This window comes from Varanus komodoensis, unplaced genomic scaffold (assembly GCF_004798865.1).
Source record: "Varanus komodoensis strain SLA01 unplaced genomic scaffold, ASM479886v1 scaffold15, whole genome shotgun sequence".
NCBI lineage: Eukaryota > Metazoa > Chordata > Lepidosauria > Squamata > Varanidae > Varanus > Varanus komodoensis.
This window is the reverse complement of record NW_025335440.1, coordinates 7460956-7474770: the sequence shown is the minus strand read 5'-3', so window position 1 is coordinate 7474770 and position 13815 is coordinate 7460956. Positions and strand designations below refer to the sequence as shown.

Here is a 13815-nt window from a genome sequence, read left to right as displayed (position 1 = left end):
CTTTTACATACCTACATATTCATTGTATTTATATCCCATCTTTTTCCCTTCCAAGAAACATAAGGTAGTGTACATAATTCTCTTCTTCCTCTCAGTCTTATCCTCCCGAATTCTAGTCCAGCATTCTTACCCACTGTGCCATACTGTCTCGCAGTGAATTGTGTAGACTTTTACATCTGGCCAGTGATGATCTAGGCAGATCCAAGTAGTGGCTTACTCAGTAATCTGAAGCAACACTATTTGAAATAGTCCCAAGAAGGCGAGTGTGCAATAGTTGATAGTGTAATACATAATAACTTTATTGTTCTAAGTTCTAGAGAAGGAGAAGAAGAGGAGGGTGTCGACTCACTCAGAAGCATCAGATACCTCCACCAGCAGTTCATCTACTTCATCAGAAACTTCATCTGACAGTGAATCTGAAAATGAAAGAAGTAGAAAAAGGAAACGCAAGAGAAGAACTAAAACCAAGCAGTCAAGGAAGCGAAGAAGGGAGGAAAGAAAGAAAGATGAATCCAAGAATAAACGGACATCAGGCCAAAGAAGGTATCTAATGAATTGTCATAAAAATGGATAAGGAAGCCTTTTTTCTTGCTGTTGGATTGAGGAGCAAGCTTTTTAAAGTGCCAAGCCAATTCAGCCAAAGCTTCGCACAATGAAAAAGCCCCACTGAATGAGAGGCGTCTCCAGGTACGCCTGCTGAGGATCATGGAAATGACAGACCAGCTTCCCTGCTGCTGTGCAGACTCCCAAAATTCTGTTCTCCTTTCTTTCCCAAAATTGAGGTGACATATTTCTGCACACCAAGGAATAGAAGCCTGTTGATGAACTTGAGTTACAGGCAGTCCCCGAATTATGAACACCTGAGTTACAAATAACCCATACTTACAGATTGCTATTAATCCTATTATTTTTTTAGAATGAGTGCACAAAATTGTTATCATCATAGAGAGAAAAGAAGCAAAAGGGTAGGGAGGTCTCCAAAGCATGCCTTCATGCCCACCTGGAGAGGGAAATCTCTGGCATTTCCTGCTGCAAAGAGCAGACCCTAGTCAATTTGGGTGGGAGGTGGGGACCCTGGAGATATTTTCAGTTTTTCCATTTCCATGGGGGGACCTGCACCCCTAACCCCCACAAATGAAGAGGGTTGACTATACATAATCCAATTTACATAAAATTTTGATTTAAAGATTAATTTCCATTTTTTCAGGAATGAAACTTGTTTGTAACCCGGGGACTGCCTGTATATGAATATTTGGAGTTTAGGTTTAATATTATATCTGTGTCTGGAGATTGAGTTTTCACTGGGTTATGATTGGGAGGAAAACTTGCAGATGTTAAGTCTTAATCTAGATAGTTGTCAAATTACTAGATATTTTGCTGGGCAGATGTTTTTATTTGGGTTTTCAAAGTGGAATGTCCTACTGCTAGGGTGTCTTAAAAATTGCTCTCTTCCCATCCAGCCACTCCGATAGAAGTGAAGCAAATGAAAAATTGGTGGACTTGAATGCGAAAAGGGACAAACCTGTTGTTCGTCCTGAAGAAATTCCTCCAGTGCCGGAAAACAGATTTTTGCTTAGAAGAGATGCGCCAGTTGTGAATTCAGAGCCTGAGCCGTATGCAGCATTTTTTAATCTTTTTGTGTGCATTATTTCTTTGTGGGAATAGTTCTACATAGTCATTCTTGAGTCAGTTGTGATGGATCGGTCACTGATCCTCATGACTTGCAGAACCTTACCTGACAGGGAATCAATATCCGTATTTCTCTTTCTCAGAAGGTGGAAGAAAATTGTATCAAGCCAGGTATCTCCTGCAATGGCCTGTATCAAGTGCCTTAAAAATAAATAGCAAGGCAATCGTGGAATAATATATTCTGTTCCTACTTTTTCCTGAATCTTGGCGAGGTTTAGAGTCATTTTCAGTGGGAGCTCTAGTCATGGTAAGCTCTGCTACTGCCAGAATTTATTGGGTCATTTAGGGTCCCAGTTATTCCCCACATATCCTGTGACACATGCAGTGAGCAATGAACTTTGAACACTTCCGTTTTTTAGGATTATTAAGAGTATATCTGGAAATTCTGAAGCCATGGGGGCATTATTTTTCCTGGATTTTTTTTTTTTCAGGGAAAAACAGGAGATCGAGGGGGGAAAGAAAACAGGCTATCTTCTCTTTTAGCACTTTCGCAGAGGTGACATGACTGAATTTCTTTGGAATAGCTTCCCCAACCTGCTCTCCTGCAAATACCATGCAGTTCAGCTCCCATCAGCCTTAGGCCGCATGGCGAGTGGTCAGAAATGCCGAACATTGGCATCCAAGCACTCTGGAGGGGTAGGGTTCCTGAAGTTATATTATGTATAATTGGGTTTGCTCATAAAATTATTGAAATGCCTAAAAGTAAGCTCAGCAAACTTGTAATTATTGTCTGAATAAGCTGTACTTTTGAATGTAATATGTTGAGCATGATAATTCTAAGAGCACCTCAAGTTACACGTAACATCCTTGAGGTTCCCATTTTATGACAGATCAGAAGAAGTTTTTCCTGACGCCTCTGAGTCTTCTGGGAAGCAAAAAGAAGCAATAAGAACTGGAGGCAGAGAAAGAGTGATCTGCAGCGTGGGGAAAATCCTAAACCCTGTTCCTGTTTGTGAGGTGGAACTTAGGGAAATCTGATCTGAAGGAAAAATCTATTGAGATGTTACTTGACTGGAAAAGACTCAACTTAGAAATGGCAATCAACCACAATTAATTTAGGAACCTTTAAGCGGTCTCAGCTTCTTATTTGAAGGGTGACATTTTACTCACTTAGGAAATTTTACCTTGTTGAAGGTATTTACATCTTTTTTTTTTTTTTTTTGGTTCCTTTCGGGAGGTGACCTCTAGAGGTACTGTCAGTCCCAGGGCTACACTTTTAAGAATCAGGCTGCTGAGTTCCTTTTAGGTAGAGAGGGTTTCTTTTGGAGGCAGCAAGGAACCAAAAGGTTTTATAAGTGAGGCAGCATTGCCTGCTTCTGAAGTCTGATTGAGAGCTTTATTAAAAATGTGCTGTGAATTCTGAAGACACAAGCACCAAAGATTTTTTTTTAAGAGGGGCATATGTGGGATGTTGTTCTATCAGATCTGGTGGTTTTCTCCCCCATGTGATTTTTTTCTGCATGTTTATTATTCATTACTTGACTGTGTTCAGCAATTAACCAGAGCAAGCCCAGAAACACTATAGAAAAATAAAGATCAGAGACTCCATAGAACGAAACCCAGATTGTCAAGAATGCACATTTTCTTCCATTTAAGATAAGGCGATTCTATCCACTTATTGAGAAACTGAGTGTGGCTTTGAGCATCTCTAAAAGTGTATAAGTAAAAATGTATAAGCAATCAATTTTAATAAAAATGGAAGTATAAGTGCTGGGAATGTTACAGAGGGATTTAAAAAAATCTCCATGGCTGCATTATTTCCAGATGTTTTATATGTCAGGTCCTTTTTATAAAAGTTTTCTCATTTCATAGCTTTTAGAAATCAATTTTAGAAATCTCTTAATGTTATTTTATGAAACCCAAAAATGTTAAACCTTTTTGTGTGGGGGGCTGGACAAAACCAATCCTTCAAAAACAAGCAGTTTTCCCCAGCCCCATTTTTTTTCACCAGTTAGGGTAGCGTCATAGCAGTTGTAATTGTTCTTATCCCTGGTGTATGAGAGGCGGACGCATTGTTCTTCTTCGTGGTTTCTGTGCATCGCATATAAGATTCCGCGCCTGTGCAAGGCCTAGATCAGGAAAACTTTAATTCCGAGAAGTGCAAGACATAATTTAATTCTTTAGCTTTGTTCCATCTAAAGTACTGCAAGGGAATGACATCTTCACGTTTTTCATAATTTGTGTTAGTTTTTCATCTGTATTGTTAGAAACAAGGAGAGTCATTGAAAACTGATGAGCAGGCAGGGGGCAGCCCTGAGTTCACGTCACCCTCATCTAGAGGTAGTTGACCAGGGGATCCCTCCAGTTCATAGGAAATTCTCTTACACACACCTGCCTTATGGCTGTTAGGGAATTCTCTCCACAGGAATGTTTTATTTTTCTATTACACCCTGCCTTATTTCTTTCAAGCAACCCACGGACTCTTACAGAACCGTTTTCTTCCCTTTGTTTTATCACCAGAACACCCCTGTGAGGTAGGTTAAGCGGAGCGCTTGGGAGTGGCCCAGAGTCACCAGTGAGCTCCATGGCTTGGTGGGGACTAGAAGCCAGATCTCTCCAGACCCACTCCAGCCACCATGCCAGACTGGCAAGCGCCCTGTGGAGATGCTTGCTTGCTGCTCAGCGTAATTGTTGCCACTATTTCAGGAAGAGCCTGGCAGTTAGTGCCCTTAAAGGAGCTTCGTTCCTTGGCCTGCCAGCCGAGCCTCTGAAGCCCGGTCGGTCCTTGTCAGAGGGCAAACGGCAGAAGGGGCTTCCGTGTGCTGCGCCGAAACCCCACCCAGAAGCGATGCCTTGGCTGGTCTTTCTCTAACTCACGGAAAGGAAAGGGTTGCCTTCCAGGTGTGGCATTTTTGCCATCACATGTGTGGGACTGCATGGCCCTTGGATGACAGTGGAGAGGAGTCTGTCTGTGTGCATGCATGTTTGCCATATGTTTAGTCATTTTAACAAGAAACAGACTCGCATTTTTTCCACACCATTTTCCTTATACCTGCAACCTTCTTGATGTTTAAGGAAACCTCCTGATGTTGCACCAGTTTTGACAGACCAGAAGCCTTCAGTATCTAAATCTGGAAGAAAAATCAGAGGGAGAGGCACAATAGTATGTTCTGTATTTTTCCCTTTGAAGATTGAAAATTAAATTAGGGGTTTTTTAACCAACACTGAAATGTTCTATCTTGCTTGTTTGGTCTATTGCATGTCTGTCAAAAGAATTGCAGTTGGTAGAATTCCTGCATCTCCTTAGACATTGCTGCGGGGCTGGGACAGGCTCAGACAGCATGGTAGTTTTTCAAAATGATAGAAAGGTCACATGTGCTTGTGATGGATCTTAAGTAGCTTGTGGACTCTCGAGGAAAGAAAATTCTCCTTGCTGATTAATCCTATCAGTTTATTAGATGGGTGGAAAGAATGTGGATGAGATTAAACGGGTGCTGGAAATGACTGACACTGGAAAGGAGTTAGTTGTGTATGTTGAAAGTATTTGGTCTTTTGTGACAGATATGAACCTACAAAGCATAAGGTAAGCTGGTGTGCACAGCTCCTGGCTTGACCACCAGCACAGTAAAGAAGAAAAAGTATCTTTCCTCGGACCAGTAGATTAATAGCACGCTCAAGCTTTTTTGCTGCACACTTGTCATTAGACCTTTGTGATAGGAAAAAGATTATTAAAAATAGGTCTTACTTGTTTAGATCATGCTTTTCTGAGTAAATAGGCTTCTGTAAATGTAGAGCATGGTTATTTATAAAATGGTTGAGGGTGAGGGTCGTAAGACCTAAAAAAGCTGCAAGGATTTAAAATGGGCATGGTGTGGTTTCCTTGTAACTGGCAGAAGTTTTGTGTGGCAAAGAAAGAAAGATATGGTGGTTACAAAGGTATGCTCAAATGAATTAGAGCAGCTAGCGAGGCTGAATTTGATGTCTTGACTTGCCTCTAGCTTGGCTGTGCAGGTGTCCACCTGGGTTTCCTCCTCCGTTAGAGTAGCTCTCCTGGACTATAACCTTTACAGCTCTTCACATCTGGGATCAACCTCCCAACCTATTGTAGTGCCTGTGCGGCCTCCAGTGGCCCCTGAAGTTGCCTTTAGCATGGGTGGGAATTGCCAGGTGGGACGCATGCACTCATAATAGCCTCCTGCTGCATCTTTTCCAGCGATACCACACACCGCCTCATTCCCGCTCCTGTTCAGAGTCGGATAACGATGGCAGCAGTGAGACTCCCCCACACTGGAAAGAAGAGATGCAGCGATTACGCGCTTACAGGCCGCCCAGTGGCGAGAAATGGAGTAAAGGCGACAAGTAAGACTTTGAGACTGTCAACCTCTTAGCTTGTCCCTGATCTTACTGCAAAATGATACATTCGCTAGATTGGCTTGTGCAAGAAAAGATAAAGGTGGCGGTAATGTCAGATCATACGTGACAAGGGGTGGGATGTGTTCAGACCCGGAGGGCCTGCTTTGGTTCTTCCCTAGAATCCCGAGTTTATGTCAACTAGAGCTTGGACAAAACGACATGCACACTTAAAGCAGACACTTTGCAGAATGCAAGTAAGCAAGAGTCCGTGTAACTGATCTTGAGTAAAGACAGGTGTTTTAGAGGCCATATTTCTGTTCCATGTTAGAATCCTTTTAAACCCGTACTTTTTTTTTCCTTTTCAAATCACCTGCATGGTGCTTTGTGCTTTAACACACAAATAGTTCCTCCATGAGAGTTCATTAAAACCATTTATAAAGTTAGATAAACTTCCTGCACTGTGTTCCATAGAGACCGCTAATACCAGAGCGGCAAGGAAGAGTATCTGTGTAAGCTTTTCCTGTCCATATGGCCCCAGACTCCCACTCGCACCAGTCTAATGTCAAAGTATCTTATCCAGTACAGCAAAATACATCTAAACTGCAGTTGCAGTTCCACTGGTTCTAGTGGAAAATCTTGACTGATGTACAGTCAAGGATTTCTTGCATTTAACATTTCTGCAAGGATTTCTGAATTTAACAGTAGCAGTTACAGAATGACTCCTCTCAGTGTCTCCAAAATGAAGAAGGCTTGAGGTAATCTGCAGTGGCTTTTGGAGTGGAAATACTGGGTTCTGATGAAATTTTATGTTGAAAACAAATACCTGAATTTGGCATTCTTTAACCCCACCTCCACCCCAGGTGTTGTCATTTTTGATGAATAGCTAACATACTTTTAACTAATATTCTCTCAGGACTGGTTCACATTAGAATTTTGCAACTGTGAGATGGCTTTCAAAATTACTTTTGTGCCTACAAATTCATGTAAAAGCCTTGATCCATGTGGACCTCTGTTTATCCATTCAGATGTAGATTTGTCCTTTAGTTTCTTGTTATTTGAGTCACAGAACTACAAGTGATACTAGATTTTTAAGAAAGCACCTGTGAAACCCAGTGCTTAGGCATGTCTTCCAGATTTTTACCAGTTCTTCAGAGCCCTCATTGGAGAGCTGTAGAAATCAAGCAGACAAATGTGAAGGGATGCTGACTCATTTTATCTGCTTGCTTTTTAGGCTGAGTGATCCAGGAAGGTGGGATGAAAGAAGTCTTTCCCAGAGGTCAAGGTCTTGGTCACATAATGGTTATTCAGATCTAAGTAGTGCAAAATATATTGGCCACCACAAAAAGCACCGGAAAGAAAAAAAGGCGAAGCACAAAAAGAAAGCCAAAAAGCAAAAGCACATCAAGAAGCACAAGCAAATTAAAAAAAAGAGATTATCCTCTTCCACAGAGATGGACTCTCCTCATTCTTCAACTCGAAGGACAAAATCGCCTTCGGATCATGATGGGGTCTCTCGTTCTTCCTCACTGTCTTCTAGGGATGACTCCTCTAGACGGGGCTGGTCTAAATCTGAGCGAGACAAGCAGAGTTCAGTCTCTCTCTCAAGCAGGGACTCGCGGTCATATTACAGGTCCAGATCCAGATCTTACTCCAGGAGAAGTTCTCGCTCAAGAATTGCTTATAAGTCTTCACGGTCTAGAAGCAGATCGAGATCTAGCTCCGCTCCCAAGCATCTGAAAATAGCATCTAGTTCACCGAAAAACGTGGCCGCTCATTTAAACGATCGTAAGCCAGTTAAGGTTGAACCTGTCAGAACTGCATTGCCACAGAACGATCAGGTTGTGGTACAGCCTGTTGTCGCTGAAAACATTCCAGTTATACCCCTTAGTGACAGTCCGCCCCCTTCTAGATGGAAACCTGGGCAAAAGCCTTGGAAACCATCCTATGAGCGAATTCAGGAAATGAAAGCGAAGACAACTCACCTAATACCTACTCAGACCACTTACAGCTTAGTAAGTGTCAAAGACCCTGGTTCATCCTCTTCATACCATAAGCGACAAAAGAGTTCTGACAGTGACCAGAGTGATTATTCCAAAAATCGGAGTGACAGAAGTTCAGGCAGTTGGCGAAGGTCTCGGAGCAGGACATCTAGAAGTAGATCCTACTCCAAGTCTTACTCAAGATCGAGAAGTCCGTCCAGTTCAAGGTCCCGGTCCCGGTCCCGATCTACTGTCAGATCTCGTTCTGCAAATAAATTCCTCAGTGACCAGTCATGCTACAGTGGATCGTCGTCCTATTTTTCCCTAAGTGAGGATGATCGACAGAAGAGCAAAACGAAATCTGAATCCAGAGAAAGAAATGTGCCATTGTCAAAGAAAAGGCAAAGTAGTTCTGAAAGTACCCTCCCTTATGCGAAAGAGGCGACTTCTCAGAGGCGCAAAGAGAGCACAAGTGGATCCTCATTGGACTTCTCCACAGACAGTGAGCAGGTGGCTAAAGCGCAGCCAGTCGATGAGAAAGCGCAGCTGCTGCCAGAAAAAGCTAACCGGAGACAAAAGAAGAGCAGTGCAGCTGGTGATGGGTACGAAGAGAAGCCCAGGTCTGAGTGGAGTAGTGATCATTTTAAAAAAAGGACTTTGAAGGAGCAATCTGGCTCTCCAAGGAGCGGTCGGAAAGCAAGAAGGAAAACGCATGTTGCGAGCACTTGTGACTCTGAATCGGATTCAGAGAAGGGTAGAGGCAGAAACTGTAAGGAAGAGTCGAGGTTGTCTTCTAGTAAGGAGGAAGGCGAAGCTACATCTGACACAGACACGGATCTCAGCCTTGCCAAATGTAAGGCCAAATTGGATGTAGTCAAGACCAACAAGAGGTCTTCTCCCTCTGAATCAGAGAGCCTGTATTCCAACACGGCTGCCAAAGCAAAATCAAGAAAGCAAAAACACAGCTCCAAAAAGAACTTCAAAAAAGCACATTCCAAAAAAGCTAAAGAAAAATCCAAGGGTAAAAAAGAAAAAAAGCATAAGAAACAAAAGGAAACATTTCATTGGCAACCTCCGTTGGAGTTTGGTGAAGAAGAAGAAGAGGACGAGGACGTTACTGTAAAGACGGGGGTCAGTCATGAGCGAGAGAAGCAAATCACTGGCGTTAAAAATCAAGGACAGGATTCTGAAAGTAAAGTGGTCAAAGACAAAACAAGGGACGGTGAAAAGCTGCAAGAAGTCAGTGTGCTGTCAGATGAAGCCGTAGGCCGTGAATCTCCCGGCAGGCGCCTTGAGAAAGGTCCTGGGGAGCAGGCTCCTTCAGTCCCTGCTTTAAATGCAGATGAAAACGCGGGTGTTTCCGAAAGTGCTGAGCCTGCCAAAGTAAATGCTAGAAATGAGGTGGATGTTACCCAGGTGGATGATATGGAGATATGTACTCCAGATCACAACTCACCTGTAAAAGTTGATGTGGAACTTTCTCCAGTAAGTCTGAAGGTGAACTTCCAGGACATTAAAGTTAGTAAAAATGCAGATGTATCAGGTAATTCTGAAGGAGAGGCTGCAAAGCAAGGACTCAGTACTAGAGAATTGACTGGGATGAAAGAAGGCAGTAGAGAACGAGACAGACAGAGACCTAAACCCTCTACAGCAGTTGCTGCCCTGGAAAGCATAGTGAAAACTGAAAATGCTCAGAGCAGCATAATGGATAATAAATGGAAGCCATTACAGGGTATAGGGAATGTACAGGTTGCAGCTGCGGCTGCTGCTAGCCATTCCTTAGAAGCCAGAAATGTGGCGACATCATCAGAATCAAAACCACAAGGTTTAAGAATAGAAATCAAAAGTAAAAACAAGATTAGGCCTGGTTCTTTGTTTGATGAAGTAAGAAAGACTGCCCGGCTTAATCGAAGACCAAGAAACTGTGAGAGCTCTAGTGAGGAAGAATCTCCCACACGGGAAAACAGCCAGTCAAGGAGCCGCAGCCGATCACGGAGCAAGTCAGATCCTAAATCCAGGCACAGAACAAGATCGCTTTCCTATAGTCACTCGAGAAGCCGTTCGAGAAGCTCCACTTCATACAGGTGCGTAAGACGATGAGCATTTTACAGATCAGTATTACAGTCTTCTTTTCTAGATACAAATCCTGCCAAGTCAGCTTATAGAGAGCAAACTGATGCACGTGTAAAATACCAGCAGTATCGAAATACAAACATTAATCTTTCCTGCAGGGTGGGTGGGTGGTAGTTCAAACCCTGCGGTGGGGGCACTGCAGCTGTGAGAAGACCTTTGCCTGCCCCTGCAGTGCTTCCTCTAGGCCCCGGTTGGTACAGCCCCGTGAGGGTCTGGGGTGAATACGCAGCTGGCAGGACTTCCTTGCCTGTCTCTTCCCTCCTCTGGTTTTCCTGGCCTGCTTGCCAGCTTTGCTCCAAAAACCTTGAAGCACAGCAGCTGTGACTGCCCCTGACATAGCACTGCTTTTCCATGCGCGCATTTTAAATGCTCAGGTCACGGAGCTACACACGAAGCCGGAGCAGAGGCTGGTACAGCAGAGGTCGTTCGAGAAGCCGAAGCAGTTCCTATAACAGTGGCAGAAGTCACAGGTAAATGGAGACGGGGGAAAGCAGCAGGCGGGAGTGGGGCATGGGACAGGAAGCTGCCGGAGGCTTGACCCGGCTCTGGGAAGCTCGGATTAAAAAGTGACAGGTGCAGCGTGACTCCAGCAATGACCGTGCTGTTCTTTTCTTGTTTAATAGCCGCACCTACAGTAGAAGTCGCTCCAGAAGCAGTTCTTACGATCACCGTAGTCGGTCAAGGTATGTGAAGAACGATCAGGGTCTGAAAAGCAAGTGTAGTTGTGACACAGTCACGTTGGCAAGGCCACGATTTCAGTAGAAGGCTGGTGATAGTTCGGGGCTGTGGTTTCCCGACAGCCTGGAACGGTGCCTGCGTGCTGGCACCAGATTCCTGTGGCTCCCGGTTGGCTCTGCCTGCCACTGGAGGAACTCGGCAAGCCAGAAACTGCCTGGCTCTGGCTTCTTTAGCACAATGCCCGAGTTGAGGTTCCTGAACACCAGAGGCGCTGGCTGGAGGAGCTTTCCGCCTTTGGAGCCGGTTCCCCAGCCCTGATCTAGGGAGATAAAACACACTCCTAAAGCAAAGAATCAGGCACGTTCCTTTTCTGCTCTAAAAGCAGGTCGTATACCTATGACAGCTACTACAGCAGGAGCCGCAGTCGAAGCAGGAGCAAGAGGAGCGACAGCTACCGCAGATCTCGCAGTTACGACAGACACTCCAGGTGCGTGAGCTGAACAGCGCTCTAGGGCTCCTGCCTTTCTCCAGCTTGGTGTCTTCGGATGCTTGTTCCCAACAGAGCCAGCAAGCCTTTCCAGTGGCCAGGAATGGTGGGAGATGTTGCTTAGGTTGAGGGCAGCCTCTGGGAGGCACATGCAAATATTCTTCGTAGTGCTTGTGCACTAATAACATCACAACTTTCTGTGAAATCCATCCTGCTACCAGAGTTGCACGAAAATAAGGGAGCGAGACATATTTCTAAGTCTTAAAATTTGAAATTTGTCACTATTCTTTGTGGTCTCTGTGCATTATTCACGTGGGCTCTTTACACATGTGTGGAGCTGTTTTCAGGAAGATTCCAAAGCTGATTGATTAGTATCGGCAGGCCCAGCCTCCAATGCGCCTAGCATGATCTAGACTGAGACCGCCATACCGGTCACATCAATAGTAAGTGTAGCCTGTGCCAAGAATGAGATCCCAGCGGGGATGGTGTGTGTGTGTGTGTGTGTGTGTGTGTGTGTGTGTGTGTGTGTGTGTGAATGCACAGATGACCACTTGAAGAACGACAGTTGCAGGTAAGGAAACCTGCCTTTATTCTTCGTGGTCTCTGTGCATCACACACCTCAAGGGGGAGGGTGGTGTCGCTCAACAAAGTAACAAGGAGAGGGGCCGCTCTGCCAGAGGCACAGCCCCACTGAATATTACAATGTTCAGTGCGTGTAATAGCAATCTTTTTTGAAGAATGTATTTAACAAGCTATATTTCCATTTTTCCTCTGTCTGAAATTAGAATTGTTGCAGAAGTCTGTACTTAATGTGAAAACGTGACGGTTGAGCAGTATCTTGACATGCTTTTTGGATTTTCTTCTAGATCGTACAGTTCTGACAGTGAAAGTGACCGCAGTTATTCTAACAATCGAAGCCCCAGTGAAAGCAGCAGATACAGCTAAAACATTGAAAATATTCTGTTTCCCAGGAGTATTTTTTTACATCACTGCAGTGTGTGAAACTTCCTTTCCATGTCCCAAATAAAACTGAAGAATGCTAGTGAGGTGAGGCCTTGCAACTTTGCGCAGCGTTTTCTTGTGCTGCGCACTGGCAGCCACCACTGGGTTCCTGCCGTTCCGTTTCCAAAGCGTGAGGCCCCGTTCACATGGATTTGGATTTGCAGGTGTCCTTGTGTCTTGAGAGAAAGCCGCTGCGTCAGAACAATCTCTTTGCTGACAGGTGGCATCTTACCTTTCTCAGCCAATATGATGGCAGTCATGCAGCTGTGAAGATTAATACTGCTACAAGTCTGGCGTTTATGTAGTACTTTAAAAGTGAACCCTAAAAACCGATCTACCCGTTCAATGGTGTCTTGCACACCAACAGCATAACCAGGACGCGAACCCAGCTGGATAAAAAGCGTTAAGACAAGCCTTCTGGCTTGGCGCTCGGCAGTCTGTGTCAGATCATACTGTGCCGCTGCAGAGGTGAGGGTTCTTACAAAACTATATATATAAAATACTTAGGCTGAGGTGCTAGGCTTCTAGCTCTTTCTTAAGTTAGAACAAGTATGTGGAGACTTGAAAAGTGATACTAGATTGTCCCGTTTCATTTCTGTATCCACGTAAGGGATGCCGGGAACAAGGTCTTTTGGCCTCCTGAATTTGTAAAGGCAGGCATTTTGTCCTATTTAATTTATGCCTGCTCACCCTGACGAATTGGGTATAATTTCACCAGGGACCTGCCACTCAGCCAGTGCAGTTACTGTGATTTGTAGAGGAGAGAAGGTGGTTGGATTTCCCATTTCCAGCTTTGGATTCCGTGGTGGTGTTGTGTTAATATTGTTAAGAATTAATATTGTAGGTATAACAGAATGGAAGACAGAGTTCACTTTCAATACCAAAAAAAAAAAGGTCATAACAATGACAAACTCTTGGTTTACAAAAACTCATTTTCAATTCCGGAGTACTTAATTTTGATCTACTGCTTTGATTCAGCTGATAAATATCCATTTGTAAATCAAAATTTCAATGTGTACAAAATTTTCATACTGAATAATGCCTTTTTAACAGCAGAAATAGCCCTCTAATAACTGGGTAGAATAGTGGAGGGAAGTGCTGACTGCATCTGTAGTAGTGATACCTGAATTTGTTAACTTTCTATAATTTTGAGATGCTGTACATTTCGTAAATGTTTACAATAGGTATGTTTTTTGTTAAGACAAAAGCTGTAATTTTAAAATGCATTTTTCCTTTGCAATTAAAAAGAATATGACTCATGAAACTATTAGACCTTTGTCACTAGAGGTTCATCAAACATATGGGCATCCTTCATTTACTCAAATGGATCTGGGGTAGTAGAGCTGAAGGTGTTCAGAATGTTTAGTTCACCTTTTCAGTCTTGCCATTAAAAGCTGGGGAAGATGGATACTGAATTCCAATCACCTGCTGAACTTCTCCTTCAGTGAAGCAAAAAGGCGTTTTATTTTACAAAGCTCTGTATGTTTTTAAGCGCCTTGCTTATCCAGTGCGTATTACATGTACTCCTGTTCAACTTGCTTATAAAGGATTGTA

The 13815-nt window shown here is 43.7% G+C and overlaps 1 protein-coding gene across 8 annotated transcripts in view; it reads left to right on the top strand.

Annotated features, from left to right (window-relative positions):
- NKTR (natural killer cell triggering receptor) overlaps positions 1 to 13528 on the top strand; it is a 35687-nt gene extending 22159 nt beyond the window's left edge. For 7 of the 8 annotated variants that reach the window (XM_044425254.1, XM_044425255.1, XM_044425252.1 and 4 more), the window contains 9 exons: positions 312 to 543; positions 1461 to 1613; positions 4705 to 4792; positions 5843 to 5988; positions 7214 to 10045; positions 10469 to 10564; positions 10718 to 10777; positions 11155 to 11259; positions 12126 to 13528. In XM_044425254.1, the coding sequence (XP_044281189.1) occupies positions 312 to 543; positions 1461 to 1613; positions 4705 to 4792; positions 5843 to 5988; positions 7214 to 10045; positions 10469 to 10564; positions 10718 to 10777; positions 11155 to 11259; positions 12126 to 12204 (3791 nt within the window). In that variant the 3' untranslated portion in view covers positions 12205 to 13528. The remainder of the gene's footprint in view (positions 1 to 311; positions 544 to 1460; positions 1614 to 4704; positions 4793 to 5842; positions 5989 to 7213; positions 10046 to 10468; positions 10565 to 10717; positions 10778 to 11154; positions 11260 to 12125) is intronic. The other variant, XM_044425253.1, reaches the window with a different exon arrangement.
- Positions 13529 to 13815: the final 287 nt, after the last annotated feature.